The following is a 14,616-nucleotide window of genomic DNA, read 5'->3' as shown; positions in this document are numbered from 1 at the left end:
TTTTCACGTTTACCCCCTTCAAATACCTCGAGAGGTCTTATAGTAGCAAGCAAGCATTTTTTTTGTCAAATTTTAGTGAAATTCTTGATTTTCAAATACCTGACGAAACAGATTCCCAAAAATAAAGCTTGTTTTTAAATGAAAAGGTTGGGAAACGTTTGACGGAAACCATATTGAACCCAAATATACCAGGTCCACATTATTATTAATTTGAAATACTTTCCACCTAATAAAGGACATTTAGAGAAGGACTTTAGATCTGAAAACACTGCTAGATATTTCTTTAAGAATTGTGGGGTCCCAAGTCCGCACCAACTTAATGCTGGACCGGACCAACTGGGGTTTTGCTAGACAGCCTGGTGCTTCCAATTTCAACACTTGGTCCTCCGATTGGGGAAGCTGAGTGACACCAGGGGCCAAATTCTGCTTTATGGAGCTGGACATTGTACTTTTTAACACTGAATGCATGATCACCTTCAGAGGTGATATAGACGGTTAAGTTTGATCATTGATCTGACATATTTGTTCCTCGTTGACGAGAAAGATAGTCTGGTGTGCTAGTGAACATCACACCCATAGTGACTATCAGATCATTTTTCTCGACATTGGAAACAGAGGAAGCGACAGTTGAAGGCGCCCTGGAAGTGGGAAAAATAGGAGACCTAGTTGGTCCACTGGGGCTTTTCCACAGGGGCCATTCTAGCCGGCTATAGATGAAAGTCGCTAGCAAAAGGGAACTCTGCTGGAAAGGTGAGTCAGTTATATCAGTGAGCAACTGAGCCATGTGATGATACAATTCAGTTATGGCATTTCCACAACAGCAGGAAACCAAAAGAAGGAAGTAGACCCCTACCGAGATTCAACGTCTTCTCAATCTTTGGTATTAGCAAGAAGGAACTACAAGAAATCTATTGACGGTTTTGGGGATAATAATAATAATAATCGTTGGCGCAACAATCCATGTTGGATCAGGGCCTTGAAGTGTGTTAGAGCACTTCATTCAAGACCGTAACGGTACACTAGGAGGCAATGTGGTCAGCATTGCGCTCGCCCGAGATTATTACCCTGATTTGACTCAGGTACTCATTCACAGCTGAGTCGACTGGTGTCCGACGTCAAATCACGATACAAATTCCACTGCCACCAGTGAGATTTGAACCGCGGCCTTCCGTACGACAGCCTTGCGCTCTAACCACTCAGCTATCCGGACACCTTGGGGATAACAAGGCTCAAATAGCTGCTAAGACTAGGCTAAAATGGCTCATAAGCACATTTAAATCACGCTTGGTAGAAGGAGTGTTTTCCCTTAGTAGAAGTTGCTGCTACCGAAACACCAAAATCACTTGGTATGCCCTCTTGTTATATTTTGATCTGCGTGAAAAAGATGTTGGAGAAGGCTGTTTCCATTTACGGTTCTATAGAGTCGACAGTTTCGACGGTTTCGGCGCCGCTTTTCTGCAGTCAATGGAACATCAATGGTCGTGGGCTTGTCTGAGCACTTACTTGACGTAAGCAATGCCTTTAATTCGGTCGATTGACAACTTGGCTAAAGTAGGTGGGTTTGGATACTTAGCTTAGTTCATTGAGTGTTAACTACTGAAGAGCTTCTCTAGTACGAGTACAAGACCGAAAGAATACATTATGACAACAAATGTTCCTCAAGAATCCGTATTGGATTGAGACCCTTGCTGTGGAATTTAATGTATCCTGGGACGCTTGGAACTCGCGTGTCAGAGGAGGCAACGTTGATTGCTCAGTGGTTACAGCGCTGGGCTGTCGTATGAGAAGTCTTGGTTTAAATCTCACTGGTCGCAGTGGGATTTGTTGTGTGACTAGATGTCGGATGTCAGTTCATTCATACCGATGTGAACGAGTACCTGTGTCAAGTCGGGGTAATAATGACGGGCGAGCGCAATGCTGACAGGGTATTGTAATCCTATAGTGTACCTTTACGGTCTTGAATGAAGTGTTCTAACGCCCTGATCCAGTTGGATTGTCGCATCAACAATTCTTATTTGAAAATACCATCGCCGACTGCCTACCACAGAGGTTGTGAAATCCATCTTAATATACCCGAGTTCTATCTGGTCGGGAGAACTGAACTCCGTTATCAACCAGAAGGGGATGATTTCGACATACCTGCCAATCGCATCGATGGCTTGCAGCGTTTATTCGGCAGCATCGAGTAAATCAGCTTGCATCATTGCGCGAATGAGGGGAATTTATTTGAAATTAGTCTGCGGAAGTCACTAGAAGGGTGCTATACAGACGATGAAATAATTCCGGAACCGGTCGTTGGATCCACAGACTGATCCCCCAGGAGATTGCATAAAGTGAACTACCACCTGATGCAGTTCCTTACGGTTCTAAAAAGTGTTTACATGGCTTCGGATTGGACGAGTGTCCCGATTGTTTCGAATGTACCACATAATCCGAGGAAGCGGTATATGGTATTTTCCGATGGCTCAGGTTGAGCGACATCCTCAACGTAGTTATCAGACCCCATAATCTCGTGGAGGAGATGTTGAGATCAGATGAAAACAAGCTTCAGAAACTGGATCAAGGCTGGAAAGTGTGATGGGTGCATGATTTGATCAAGCTAGTGTAGACTAGAATCCTCTCCGCGAGATAATAACTCACCGTGGTTGCCCATGGATGTGGTCGGAAGAGTGAGGGTGGTGAGAATCCCGCACACTATTCTCAATATAGCGCAGCAGCGTCTTTTTAAGATTTGCACCTCCGCCCATAAAAAAAATGCCATTCACATCTATTTGACGAGAGAGGGGGGAGACATTATTAGCATGCACCAAATAAGTGGATAAGTTTGATTGCTTGCTTTAAGCTGAACCCCTTCAGAAGGTAAAAAATTGAAAGACCCCCTTGAGGCTTAAGTGCAATTCCAGCAATCTATGAACAATTGGACCACTTGCTTGAAGAACTCTAATTGTTGCATCGGGATCAGATGGGAGCTTACTGAATAGACATATTCCCTATCCTGGCCATGCGAATCATCTAGATTGGCTAATATCCTGATGCATTTCGGAGCAAACCTCGGATGATGACTGAGGGAATCGGAGAGACTATGGTGACCGAAAGGGCAGGATCGAATAAGGCAGTTGATCTGCTGTCTATTAAGGTGGAAAGGCCGGACCATATGAACCTGGATCTCTGAAGAGTCAAGACTGGTAGCGACTCACAACTGCAAAGGCAATTTTTTAAGAAGGACATAGTGCTGGGTCAAAAACTTTGAATGTAGCAAGGGAAGATCTGCAAGGAAGAAGTATGCAAGTAATTTGGGAATCTCCGCTTGTGGAAAACCAAAAACTCGCATCATCCTTGAATCCAAATGAAAATATATATTTTTTCATAGTTTTTAATCGAAGATCTCGTGGCTATCCATGTTTCCGAGCCGACGGGAGAACTCGAGAGGCAGTCGTGGCATTCGGATGGGAAATGATAGAGGGTTTCTATCGAAACAAGTCGATAGACTGGTGAAGCATTGCGAGAGGAAGGTACTAAAATTTTTTAGCGGCTTCAATGGGGAAGCAGCGACACCAATTGACGAGGTTCTTGAATATTTCCTTAGCAATAGGTAGGAGGTATCTAATGTAAGAAACTCAGCAATATTCTCGGGTAGCACCAGCCCAGAGGATGTGAATAGGGAATAGTCTTATGAATTGGTTGGTTAGGAACTGGAGGGTTTTCAAGGAATTGACTGGTCTAGGTACAAAAATACATTGACGACGTGCAACAACGTGATTAGAAGAACAACATCCCCAGGATTTTTTTAAAGTTATAGAATAAGCCACCGAAACAAGTCAGGCTATATGTACAAGAATGCAATGAATGACAATGCAATTTTCTATATCTGTCTGAAGAAAGAAAATGGAACATTTATCGAGAACGAAGAGTCAAGGTACACCTACTACTTAAAACTCGTTTTTCAGGATGGAGGATACCAATATTAGGGGGATACCGCAATAATTAACAGAGTAGAGAGAGGGAAAAATAGGAGAATAACGTAATAGGTATGTTCGGAGGCTAGAGTAAGACAAGGAGTGGGAGCCTTTGATTCACAGAAATCACCTGGACAGGATGATATCTCAGCACTACTTCAGAGGGCTTAAAAGTTTTTTTAAGTTCCCTACCAAGGGTAGTAACGGACAGTCAATGCTTGGGACATACACCAAGGACATGTAGGCCGGAAAAGGGAGTTTTTACTGAGAACAGTGGACAATTACATTAGAGCCAACGTTCTAACCCGAAGGGTCTTACATCCATGTCATGAAGGATACCGGGCAGGACAATCAATCAAAACTACACTGCATCAGGTGACGGATGTATTACGCGATGTAAAGATACCAAGGAAGTCCTGTGTGCGTTTCCGGATATGGAAGTGCTTTTGAGAACATATCACATGTAGAAATGTCAATCATTACCTATGTAGCGGTAGTCTCGGGAGGCAGGTCTAAAGTAGGTATATATGTTAGTCAGAAAAATGAAAAAAAATGTATTGAAGGGGGTACAGTAAGCTATAATTCCAAAAGAAAGAAACATAGTCTGTAGGAGATAGGGGGTAAATTGTACTATTGAAACTACTTGGCCGAGATTTTACCTTCATTTCAATCCACAGCACTTCAAATATTTAGTTAATTTGGCTACTTACACATTATACTGATGCCTAATAATAATATCGAGCTTTAATTTAAATTATAAATAATTAATTAAAATTAAAATTTAATTGAATGCCGATTTTTGATTTTTTTACAGAGTAAATGACTTGCCATCATTTTCAGGTTTTCCATATACACCCGAGGATAGATCCTCATTTTCAGAACCTTCAGGATGATAATTTCGTAGACATAATGTGATTAGGTTTATGTGCTTTTCTAGAGCTAAAACAACGTATCTTCCATTAGACAGGATTTCACAAGTTTGAATTTTGGCAGGAGGAGTGTAGACGGCTAGAGATTTACCTGTAAATAAAAATGAAATATATTTTTAAATTTTCAGTTCCTCTTTTATGAAGTATGCAAAATTAAAACTAGTCGTTAAGCTGGAGCCTGGAAAAGATATGCTTTTCAGAACTATAGGACCTTTGATTTGGCAAGTTTAACCTTTCGTTATAATTTAAGCTAAATTAAATTTTTTGTTCTTGAACTAGGACTTCCTAAACCCTTGTCAACCTGGTAAATATCAAAACCGTTTTATATCTATATGGCTTCAGAGTCGCAAGTACCATGGGAGCATATCAAGGTGTCTGATCAAAATGGTCAGCAAGTTAAGTATATAGTAAAATTCCTAGAACTTATCCGTCGAGCGGCTATACCTTCTTTGTATAAACAGCGTCCTGCACCTCAATAAACTGGAGCCAAGGTAGAAACTTGACTCCAAAGCGTCAAATAGCAGCGTTAACATGGGATGGCCGACGGAACAAGTAAAGGAAGGGGCGTCTGCCTATGTCCTGAAAAAGTCCCCTCAAATGTCATTATCCCCCGCAAAAAAAGATGACAAAAGATTAGTCACTTTAACGTCAATTGGAAGCACAGGGTGTTGACCGGCAAAAGGCTCGAAATAAGGCGACCAGTGTGTTTAGTTGATCCACTGGAATTTCTGGGCTCCAGGAGGAGGAAATGAATTGAAAGGAATGGCGACGGATAAAGCGCAATAGTAACTTCAACAAGTAAACTATTTTTGCCGATACATGCATGTTCGCCAGCATGAAATCAAACTACTAATGGAGCCAGTAAATTGAGATTTTAAAGAAGGCCGTATGTAATAAGTAATAAGAACCCTCAAAGCTGTTGAGCCCAGACTAATTGGTTCTTTAGCCCTTTTGGTTCTTCCATACTTAATGTTGGCTTCTATGTTGAAAAACATAAGTTGATTTTATCACTGAAACCCCAAAGCACCTAGTGAATACCTCCAATATGGTCCTGTTTGTCTTTTAAACATCATGGAGGGATGCTGGTGAGATTGATTTACAACAGGTTGGCCTGGTTTTTCAAAAAAGCTGATGGTTTACCAAAGTGGTAATGGGTTTCTCTGGGCATTTAGCTCGGCTAGTTGAAAATTGTCTTTCGAACCGTATTGAAATGTTTTTATAGAATATAATGTGCGACGGTTTGGGGCTTCTTTATGTTCCAGGGGAGGTGACAGGCTACCTGTGTGACCAGTCACACTATCCCTCTGTCTGGACGGGAGTCTAGACCAGTGACATGAATCAAAGAAAAGGGAATGGACACATGAGATGCTAAAATCAGAGGAAAACTGGACCGTGGTAAAAATCACAATAGCAACGAATGGAAAGATGTGCGAGGCCTAGAGTATGTCTGGAAACTGAAAAGCAGGTCCATTTGGAGTTGCCAAATCTTCCATCGGACGTGTATCTCTGAGCGTATTCCAGAGCGTATATATCCAAAGAAAAACCAAAGATGGAGGAGGAAATGAGTAACCGGACTCCGGAAACCCAGTATCGGAAGTTATTGAGACTTGGCAAATAAGCTACCTCAAATTAGTATACGGTAAGGCCAAGAACGAAAGGTGCGTAGAAGTATCGAGTGACAAGGTCCGTCAGGCGATACAAGCGAGGCCTACGCAAACTGCGAAACACATAAACCCGGAGTTCTTAACTATCAAGAAGAACAGCTGAGGATAGCTTCTGAAATTATAGGTGGAATGCATCTACCCGGAGACTCTGAGAAAAGGAGAGAAACGCATAAAGAGGATGCGGAAGCCTAGGAAAAGGTGGCATCTAGGAAGAGTTGAGATAAGAGGAGGGTACGGTAGTCGTCATCTTAAAACAAGATAAACCTTTAAAGCAGGCCTAGAATTCGCTAATTTGGCAATCTTAGCTATATTCTTCAGTCAAATTGAATAGTCCTTTGGATAGGAGATAAATAAAAGGGCAATAGGCATATAAGGTCACTATAGAATGTAAAAGTGAAGGTGAGGTCACTATGGACGAAGAGGTGCAGAAGGCCTTTGAGAAGAAGTTCGACCTTATCAGACTTCAGGATTTAGCGAGAAAAAAACCCCGACCAAAATCTTGTGGCGAGACACAGTAGCCTACGGTGAGGGAAGCGCTCAAATGCAAAGGCAAGGAGGGTAAAAAGCGGTTTAGTTTTGCTAAGTAGGATCATACCTGAAATCGCTCCCTGTGCAAAGGCAAAGAGGACATGGATCATTGGCACATTACAGGTAGCAACAGGTTCCCGGGAGAGAGCCCTCAAGGTGATTCACGGATGAAGCTGGCACAAATTAAACTTAATCATTACAAAGAGGCATAGTGTTTACTCTTGCAGACCATACAAGTGAAAACATCGATTTACCCATAAATTTGCAGAGATTCGGCTGTTGAGAAGGTAATGCAAAACCTGAAAGGGGAAGCCATAAGACGGAAATTGAAAGGAATTCATCTTTCTAGCGCTACATTTGCCGAATATGAGCGCTCCGAACAACGCAATCCGAAAGTCATACGAAAAATTTTACCTTGTGGGCTTTTTGTAGCAGGATTGCTGAGCAATGAATGTCTCCGGACTGGAATTTGAAGTTTATAGTATTACTCTAAAAAAGAGACCTGCGGTCTGTAGATTGGACCTGATATACATGAATAGATTAGATTAGACAGGAAAGTCGTTTCCCATGCTGTCAATTTTTGTGAATATCAAATGAAAACTGAGCTCCAAAAAGGATTCTCGCCTAATACCCAGTTTCTAGCACAAACAGTGAAGACTTTTAAGGAGGACGCGTTTACCAGGGCGGTCGAAAGCGATATGTCCCTAAACGATATCACCCAAATCATTCAAGAGGTCACCGAAAAATGCGATGATACTATGACCAGAAGGTGACTGCTCCCTAGTAGGCAAGCACACTTCTAGTAGTATAATGAAGTTGACATCCTGCGGTAATATGCTGCCAACACGACGTTCCCCCTGCGTGTGGAACGTCGCGAGGGTGAACATCGGAAGGTTCGTTGAAGCTCTTGGAGCAGGTAGGGCCGCGCTGAGGGGCACTCCGGGAGGTGGTAGTGTCGCAGCTGACACCGTCATAAATTCAGTGATGAATCTGATAACGACGGTGTGTGAGGCTTCCATGCCCCGGAGAGGCCCCAGGCGCGATAAGCCTTCTATGTACTGGTGGACGGCACAAATTGCCGACCAAAAAGGAGACTCCGCAGCACTATAAGTAAAAGCAAAGCTCGCGGCTGGCAGAATCTTGTTAATGAGGTAACTGAGGACCCGTAGGGATTTGGCTATAAGCTTGTCACTCGGAAAATCGGGGCTCTGCGGAAGCCCTGCAGATAAACCGCATTATGCGGGCATTGTTCCCCAGACACCCTGTACCCTTGACAAGGAGGGGCATCGTAAACGCCTCGCTCAAGTGCAGAGGCGAGGAGCTTTGCGAGTGGCGTCTGCTTATCGCACCGTCTCCGAACCGGTTGTAATGGTGATTGCGGGCGTGATCCCCGTTGCCCTCCTTGCCAAGAAGCGCAAAGCTATCTATTGCCGTAAGGGCGAAAACTTAAGAGAAGTGTTTGCGCGTGAAGAACGTCAACGCACCCTTAGCGAGTGGCAACTTTCTTGGCAAAATGAGCCAAGGACTGCGCGGCTCATCGACAAATTAGACCCATGGTTGAACAGAACGCACGGTGAGATTGATTACATCCTTACCCAACTTCTAAGTGGGCATGGACGTTTTCAGTCTTACCTGCACAAGATTGGGAAGGCGCGATCTCCTGATTGTGTGTTCTGCAATGGAGTGCGGATGACGCTGAACACACCTTTTTCTCTTGCAAGAGGTGGGACGGCCTCCGCCAGCAGCTTTATGTAGATGCAGGGGAGCTCTCTCCAGACAACATTGTGCGAGAGATGCTGAAGAGCGCTGGTAGCTGGAATCGTATTGCGCATTATGTTCGGGCTCTTCTTATTACGAAGAAGATTGAACTGGACCGGCGGAGGGATCGGACGGTAAGGGGTTCCCTGAACTAACAACAATTTCCTTCATCCCCTCCCCTCCTCTCCCGTTGATGAAAGGAATTCCCTGACTTGAACGCCGCAACAACCTATATCCGGTCTAGGCCTGCCTTAATAACGAACACCAGACATCCCGCCGAGGTCCACCAATTCGATATCCCTAAAAGGTGTCTGGCGTCCTGACCTACGCCTTCGTTCCATCTCAGGCAGGGTCTGCTTCGTCTACTTTTTTTTCTCCCAGTAGGCTATCAGGAATGATGTTTGACGCCAAGCTACGCTTTTCGAGATCCTTAGAGTATGCTTATTCAAAAGCAGCCGGCGTCATCGTACCAGAAATTGCAAAATGTTGCCGCACTTAAACACAGTTCTCGAAAGGACAATTCTGTTCATTCCTAACATTAGGAAATGGGTCGCACAGAAACGTGGACAGACAAACTATTATATGACCCAGTTCCGATCAGGATAAGGCAGTGCCTGCATTCAATATATGTATAGCTTTGAATTGGATGATTTCCTGAATTCTCTTGGAAAAAGCAGCATACCACAAGACACCCACTAGCTGATGCTCCCTGCGAGGGTCCCGTGGTTTTCACCGATTTCTCCAACTATAAAAAAGATGCCTACAGTGTGGATTTCTTCCTGGAACACAGAATAAAGTAGCGCGTGAAGGTTGTCATATTTGAAGCAGTGACACTACTGGTAACAGTTCAATGCCACGTGACAGGATCCTTGCCACTGTAGTATTTGTTTCCTGGGCTATCCACTCGAGGCAGACTAGAGTGCGATTTATTGCTTATATAGGAGTGACAACCCCGAAGGAGATGTTAAATGTGATCAGTCACATGATCAGCTTACGGTTCTCCTGTTTCCTATTTGATATGATGGAGGGCTCGACAGTTGCCACGATGGAGATATCTTGGACTTTCAGGTCTTCAGCGATCTTTGGAGATAAGTAAGGCTGGTCGAGCCCACGAGGTAGTTTCTTCAGTAAGAGAGTTCACGTGAAGAATTTCTTTATACTTTTCTCGAGAGAGTCCTTTGTATAGGCGTAGTTCTCCTTGTTTTTGAGTATGATCAGGTGGTTTGTTCTCCCCAATTTCTTTAGAAAATATTTGAACACTTTTGGGATTTGATTCAATTTTACATAAACACTTGCTAACCCTATTCCACAATGATTGATCTTACCAGGATATGCCTATATAAAGTTTAAAATTTCATACTCACCAGAATCCAGCTCCCATAATCGTATTGAAGTATCTCGCCCGTCCTTATCACCCGACAGTAAAACCTTTCCCAAAGGATCAAGTTTAAGTAGCGTCACAGGTGCATTATGTCCAGACAACGTGCATTTACAGTTTCCCGTGACGAGATCCCAAATAAGAATCCTTGAATCCTCTAATCCGGCGATTACGCAAGCATTTGTCTGGGATATCGCCAGTGACACGGTATTACATGAAGGTTTCCATTTTTTGAACAAGGTTCCACTTTGTAGATCATAAACGACTATGAAATTTGGTGTGGGTTCATTTAGTTCTTTGGCTACAACACAAACATAGGATCCTTCGTGAGTGATTGCTGATAGAGATGTGATGAAATCATGATGTGGTATTCGCAGATCGTAGAGCAGTTTTCGCTGTGATAAATGCCATACGAGAAGAGGGAAGGGTTTTTGTGTTTCGTCACCACAAACTAGGATCCTGGAAGGGGATGAGAATACGTTCAGAGTTTGCAGTTTAATGTTGGATTGACATGTTTACCTTCCATCTCCAGACACTAGTAAAGAGTTGAGAAAACGATCTTCCCCTGCCTTGAATGTGGTGACACAGTCTCCTGACTCCAGGTTCATAAGATTAACGTACATGCGATTCCGGGACAAACATACTAGATGCGTAGAGTCGTGTAACCCAAAGTATGGCATCTTTTGATTCATGACGCCTTTGAGTGTAACCTGTTTGAGGAGTCAAAAATTATTTTATACAATGGAAGGACTTTTCTGAAAACTTACCCTAAATTTCCCTTCATCGAGATCAATTACTTTAATCTCCCTTCGGCACAGGACTGCAGCTCCATACTCTCCGACAGGACAGAGCGTTGTTGGCTGTGGACCCCCCTTAAGAATTCTAACCTGCCGACAGGAAGGGACGTCCCATACGCAAATCTCCTCCCTTTCGGTACTTATCGAGGCTACGAAGTATCCTTTTCCGCCCAAGTTGGTTATAGCATCGTAGCCCACTTTCTGCTTTGCCTCCTCCTCCGTAGCCAGCTCGAATTTGTTTAAGCGTTCCAGATATGTTGCCTTCACATTCCCCAGATATTCTGTCCATGCAGTGATGACTTCGTTCTTCCCTAAGTCTGGCTGCTCCTTAACCTCTGTCTTTATCCAGGTGGTAAGGAGCGCATAGAATTGATTGCCGTCGTAGTTTAGCTCTCGTATATGATTCTCCAGGAAGTTCTTGAGTACTTTTAAGTGTACGTGATCATCTAATTTTTTGCCTATTGATTTTAAATATTTCTCAATTATAATTATATCGCTAAGTAATTGAACACATCCAGTTGCGATTAGTTTATCGTGGATCCAGTGTAAATCGGTTAGATACACTGAGCGTATAAATGATTGTTGTTGTTGTTGCAATTTATCGATCATGTATGCATGATAAGGCAATTGTAAAAGTTTTTGTACGTTATAACTGGAATGGAGAGAAGAAAGGAGAGATTAATCCTTGTATTGATTGGACAAACCTCGAAATACTGACTATTGCATACACGGTGTGACTATTAAAGACTGAACTTGACAAAAAGGTCCCACGTGGCCCCGGTGGGCTATTGATAGTCCCTGATGGTATGACGGTATCGATAAAAAAAATAGTTTTAGAAACCGAACCTGTTGAAACCCACGCCAGACTAGCACGGCCACGCTACCATGGGTCAGCAACCCTTATCCCGAAACAAAAAAAGAAACAACAGGAAAGACCAAAAACTAGGGTCTCATCTCAGCATCCTGTATAAACCTGGCCAGGTCCTCCCATAGAATTAAATTATCTCCTGCGAAGGGGTTAACTAACAAGTCAAAATTTTTCCTCCCTTCAATCCACAGCGAGCTCAATCCGATAACCGAGTCCCACCTATTTTGGAGGAGAAATTTGTAATCCGTGGAGCTTAAGATATGGTCGTAGCTCGAGGCCCTGTGAGTCACTCCAGCGAAGGATCTGCCTTCTATTAAAGAGTCCACTCGGTCAAAAGCCGCCAGGCCTGCTTCGTGCCCCCGGACGATCACATGCTTCAGATCTGCCTTTCTCATTTGATCGTTTCCGACCAGACTCTAATAGGTTCGCAAGGGACTGTGTTCTCCCTAACTGGTTGGATGACCTGTCAGACGTCAAACAGCTCTGCAGATAGAATTGATCTTCAGGATGTCTCGAATTGTGAGTTGAGTCCCTGCTGGGTCGAAATACAGCCGACGGCACCTTGGTCAACAGAGGCATCAGTCGCAAGGGTTGTGTAGTAGGTATGAGTCCTGCTTCCTTTGGCTACTTGACCGAGAAGCATGTAAAAATTTTGGGATTTCTGTTTACATCTATGCCTTCTATGATTTTATAGAATTCGTTGAAGGCTTGTGGAAATGTGGTTTTAGTGACGTGTTTGCCGCTAATGAGAGAGAAGGGGGATGAGTTTTTAGGCCAAATAGTTGGTAATTTTCTTTGGCGCTAGAAGGGTTTTTCTGAAGCAGGCCCATTCGTCAACGCTGAAACTGTGTGTACTGTGGTGAACCTAAAGGTTCCCAGGTATCTTCTCACCAAGGTAGACGCGAGGGGCTTCATCTTTTTTTCACGATATGTCGGCATGATTAAAGCGGTCACTACAGTGTGAATTATTTTCTCTGATGGAACCCCAGTCGGGCTTAGTTGTAAAGTTGACAATTATCGCAACTGTCTTGGCTGTTCGTGATGAAGTTGGTTTGTCCGACCATCTTCTAGAGAGGACTATGCTGTTTGACTTCTCTAGATTTAGGCGAGCCTAAGCCTTTCATACTTCCCAACCAATATTGCCGCCAGCTGATCAATGAAATTTCATGGGGGAACAGGTCCACCTTCTCAGAAATTTTGCTGATGTCCATATGCATATTTCTTACAATTTTTCTCAATGGAGATGTGAAGCAGCGGATGAACTAAGCAGCTGGTGGTCGATTTGTATTCCCTGTAGGCAAAGCAATTATTTCGACTAAAGCTTTAGCCTGACTTTGACCGAAGAATTTACGACCTTGAGGGAGACGTTGCCAAAAGAAATGGGTTCATAATTATTAAAATTATCCAAAGCCTTCCTTTTGTTAGAATCGGGATTCGTTTTACTTTTGGCCACTCCACAGGCGGATATAGGTGAAGTCGGACCTTATTTAGAAACCTCAAGAGGATCTCGTTGCAAGTGAGCTCAGCCACTATATATAGGCATAAAAGATATCACCTGATATGTATGCAGATGGCACTTTACTATAAATGACTAACGCATTTAGAAACACCTCTGTCGAAAGGGACTGTTAGACGACCCAGCGAAGTCCGCGGAACATTAGTGGCCCGTAGGTTATAATGTTTCGTTATGCGATGGAGGAAAGGTAGGTGTACCTGGTGTATGGTCCCGCTCGTCTGGCCACTCCGCGCTTTTCCGAAGATGTCATAGTTGGCTTATCTACTCCTCGACATTTTTGGGGTTTCCTGCAGTCAGATGGCTGCCCCAGTAGTTTTCCAAGTTGCTTTCTTGGAGCCTCTTACGGTTTGTAGTCAATTATCTCTGGGTTTGACGAAGGCTAGCTAGGTGTGACATTTCAAGATTCTCCAGAAATTCCTGTAAGCCAACTGACGGGTTTTAGATTGAGCCTGTATTAGCGGATTTACTGGTTGTAAGAAAAAATTTCAACCACACCTACGCACCGTCGTTCGGACGCAAGTAGGCGCATAGGCGCAGGCATGGATGACCCTCGGAACCCCATCAAGGGGTAAATGGCAACCATATATGATCTCTAATGGAGCCTAGTCTATGCGTAAGGAGAGTGTGCTCTATGCCAATCACATTGCTTTTGGCTATCTTGCTACTCTCTACTAGAAGGAGGCAGCGATGACTGTTGAAAATATTGTCCTCGAGAATGTACCTTTTCCAGTTAGGTCGCTTGGAGCTGGTAAGGTTTACGTCAGCGGGACTTTGAAAGACATGGATTTGCCACAGTATAGCACAATAAAGCACTCTCTTAGAGGAGTTGATTGAATCCTCTGTGAAAATAGCTATGGCGTTTAGGTCACCTGGCCGTAGTTTGTATTGGTTACTGCCAAATAATTAGTTAAGCTTAACTTTGAAGTTCATTGGCGATAAACGCAGGTTTTCAGAATTTCTCTTGTTCAGGTGGACAATCCTAGCGACCTAGACTTCATTAGTGGAATCTTTGAGGATCTCCTTGTGTGAAAAAATAGGGGCACCTTTGCACTGTATTACATCGTATAGGGACCGTAGCGGAAGACAAAACTTTGCAGGGTAAACGGTTTAAGAAGGAGTGCTTTTACTTTAGAGTTTGAAATGCATGCAATGACAGTTGCCCTGGTATACCCCGTTTTTTAACATACTTGATCCCTTTTACTTTGATGCTCCTAGCGAATTC

At 43.5% G+C, this 14,616-nt stretch overlaps 1 protein-coding gene across 1 annotated transcript in view; it reads right to left on the bottom strand.

The window, feature by feature from the left end:
* Window positions 1-1,136: 1,136 nt before the first annotated feature.
* LOC119652839 overlaps window positions 1,137-14,616 on the bottom strand; it is a 72,419-nt gene continuing 58,939 nt past the window's right edge. Inside the window, exons 8-11 of the mRNA XM_038057175.1 lie at window positions 10,981-11,662; window positions 10,733-10,923; window positions 10,200-10,672; window positions 1,137-4,976 (exon numbers count right to left, since the gene is read on the bottom strand). Coding sequence (XP_037913103.1) covers window positions 4,765-4,976; window positions 10,200-10,672; window positions 10,733-10,923; window positions 10,981-11,662 — 1,558 coding nt within the window. The 3' untranslated portion in view covers window positions 1,137-4,764. The remainder of the gene's footprint in view (window positions 4,977-10,199; window positions 10,673-10,732; window positions 10,924-10,980; window positions 11,663-14,616) is intronic.

Source organism: Hermetia illucens, chromosome 3 (assembly GCF_905115235.1).
Source record: "Hermetia illucens chromosome 3, iHerIll2.2.curated.20191125, whole genome shotgun sequence".
NCBI classification, from domain to species: Eukaryota; Metazoa; Arthropoda; class Insecta; order Diptera; family Stratiomyidae; genus Hermetia; species Hermetia illucens.
This window is presented reverse-complemented; position numbering and strand designations above follow the sequence as displayed.